This window comes from Nanorana parkeri, unplaced genomic scaffold (genome assembly GCF_000935625.1).
Source record: "Nanorana parkeri isolate BGI_ZX_2015 unplaced genomic scaffold, ASM93562v1 scaffold98, whole genome shotgun sequence".
NCBI classification, from domain to species: Eukaryota; Metazoa; Chordata; class Amphibia; order Anura; family Dicroglossidae; genus Nanorana; species Nanorana parkeri.
This window is the reverse complement of record NW_017306366.1, coordinates 2,177,724-2,179,081: the sequence shown is the minus strand read 5'-3', so window position 1 is coordinate 2,179,081 and position 1,358 is coordinate 2,177,724. Positions and strand designations below refer to the sequence as shown.

General features: G+C 40.9%; 1 protein-coding gene across 1 annotated transcript in view; it reads left to right on the top strand.

Moving 5' to 3' along the window:
* Positions 1–1,358, top strand: part of HACD3 (3-hydroxyacyl-CoA dehydratase 3) — a 29,067-nt gene that overhangs the window by 8,835 nt on the left and 18,874 nt on the right. The window contains exon 2 of the mRNA XM_018552831.1: positions 226–268. Coding sequence (XP_018408333.1) covers positions 226–268 — 43 coding nt within the window. The remainder of the gene's footprint in view (positions 1–225; positions 269–1,358) is intronic.

The following is a 1,358-nucleotide window of genomic DNA, read 5'->3' as shown; positions in this document are numbered from 1 at the left end:
GCTGCCCCCCCCCCCCCCCCCCCACAGCTGGGGGGGGCCGGAGTTTGGCTACCCCTGATGTATTGCATATAATTGTATTATATAAACAGCTGGAGTGCCGAGGTTGCCTACTTCTGGTCAATCCTGTATCCAGTGAAATCCAGGACTGTGCAAAGTTGGCTAATATACTTGATGTAGTATAAAGATATACCAAGGTGATGCAATTAATATATTTTTGTTTTGCAGAATCCAGATATCAGCATCACAGACAACGTTCTTCAGTTTAAAGGTGAGTTCCGGAATGTTCTCACAGGCTCCTTGCATCGTCGTCTCTGCAACCTCTTTTCCCTCTTTCTTTTGCTGACAGACGTTCTTAATAATTTAACTACAGAATTACACCGGTCAAGAGTCACATTTGTGGCTGTATTTAGTGACCACTTCATAAATAAACCGGCATATCTGTGGTCAGATCTTACCATGGTAATGCTGTATCGCATCACAAGGTGAGAAGCTTCAGCAAGGACTTATCTGTGTAAGATATTTGTGAGGACACCCAAGAATAGTCCAGATATTATTATTATATAGCATTTATAAAGCACCAACAGTTTTCACAGCGCTTTACAATATAAGGAAGACATTACAGTTACAATACAAATCAAGACAAGATGGTAAGGACGGCCCTGCCCGTGAGAGCTTACAATCTAAAATATCAGGATTTACATAATTGTCATCTTTTTAGCAGCTTGATTATTGGATAGAGATTGCGGTTGGGTGCCAGTAGGCTTTAGGATCATTTTAAGGGCTGGAGCACACTTTTGCCATGCGGTGCTTTATGTGTCGCGGCGTCAAGAGGACACAGCTGCATGCATTGCGGTGCACAATGTACAATAATGCAATACAGTGCACTGTGGAACACTGCGTCAAAAAATGTGCTGCATGCCTTTTCTTTTGTGCATACTTGTGCAGCACATGTTGATGCTAGACACAATTGGGGGGCTTTATCAAAACTGGAAATGATATGGAGCTGGTTCCCTTGGCAAACAATCAGCTTCTACCTTTTTATTTTCAAAGCTTAACTGAACAAACTGAAGAGAGAAGCTGATTGGTTGCTATGGGCAACTGCTTCAGATTCTGTCTGCTCCAGTTTTGGAAAATTCTTTCCTATGTGTGTTTTAATGCCACACGCGAAAGTGGCAACATTTGAATGGGCCCTTTATCTAGATTCATGAGGCACTTACACATGCTTGTGATCTTTGTTATACTAGAAATGGCTCCGCTTTAGTAAAATCTGCATTACTGATTTCTTGAAAATGATACCTAAGGAAACGTTTTAAATTATACATCCAGTGTAAATTATACATCCAGTGTAATATATATAT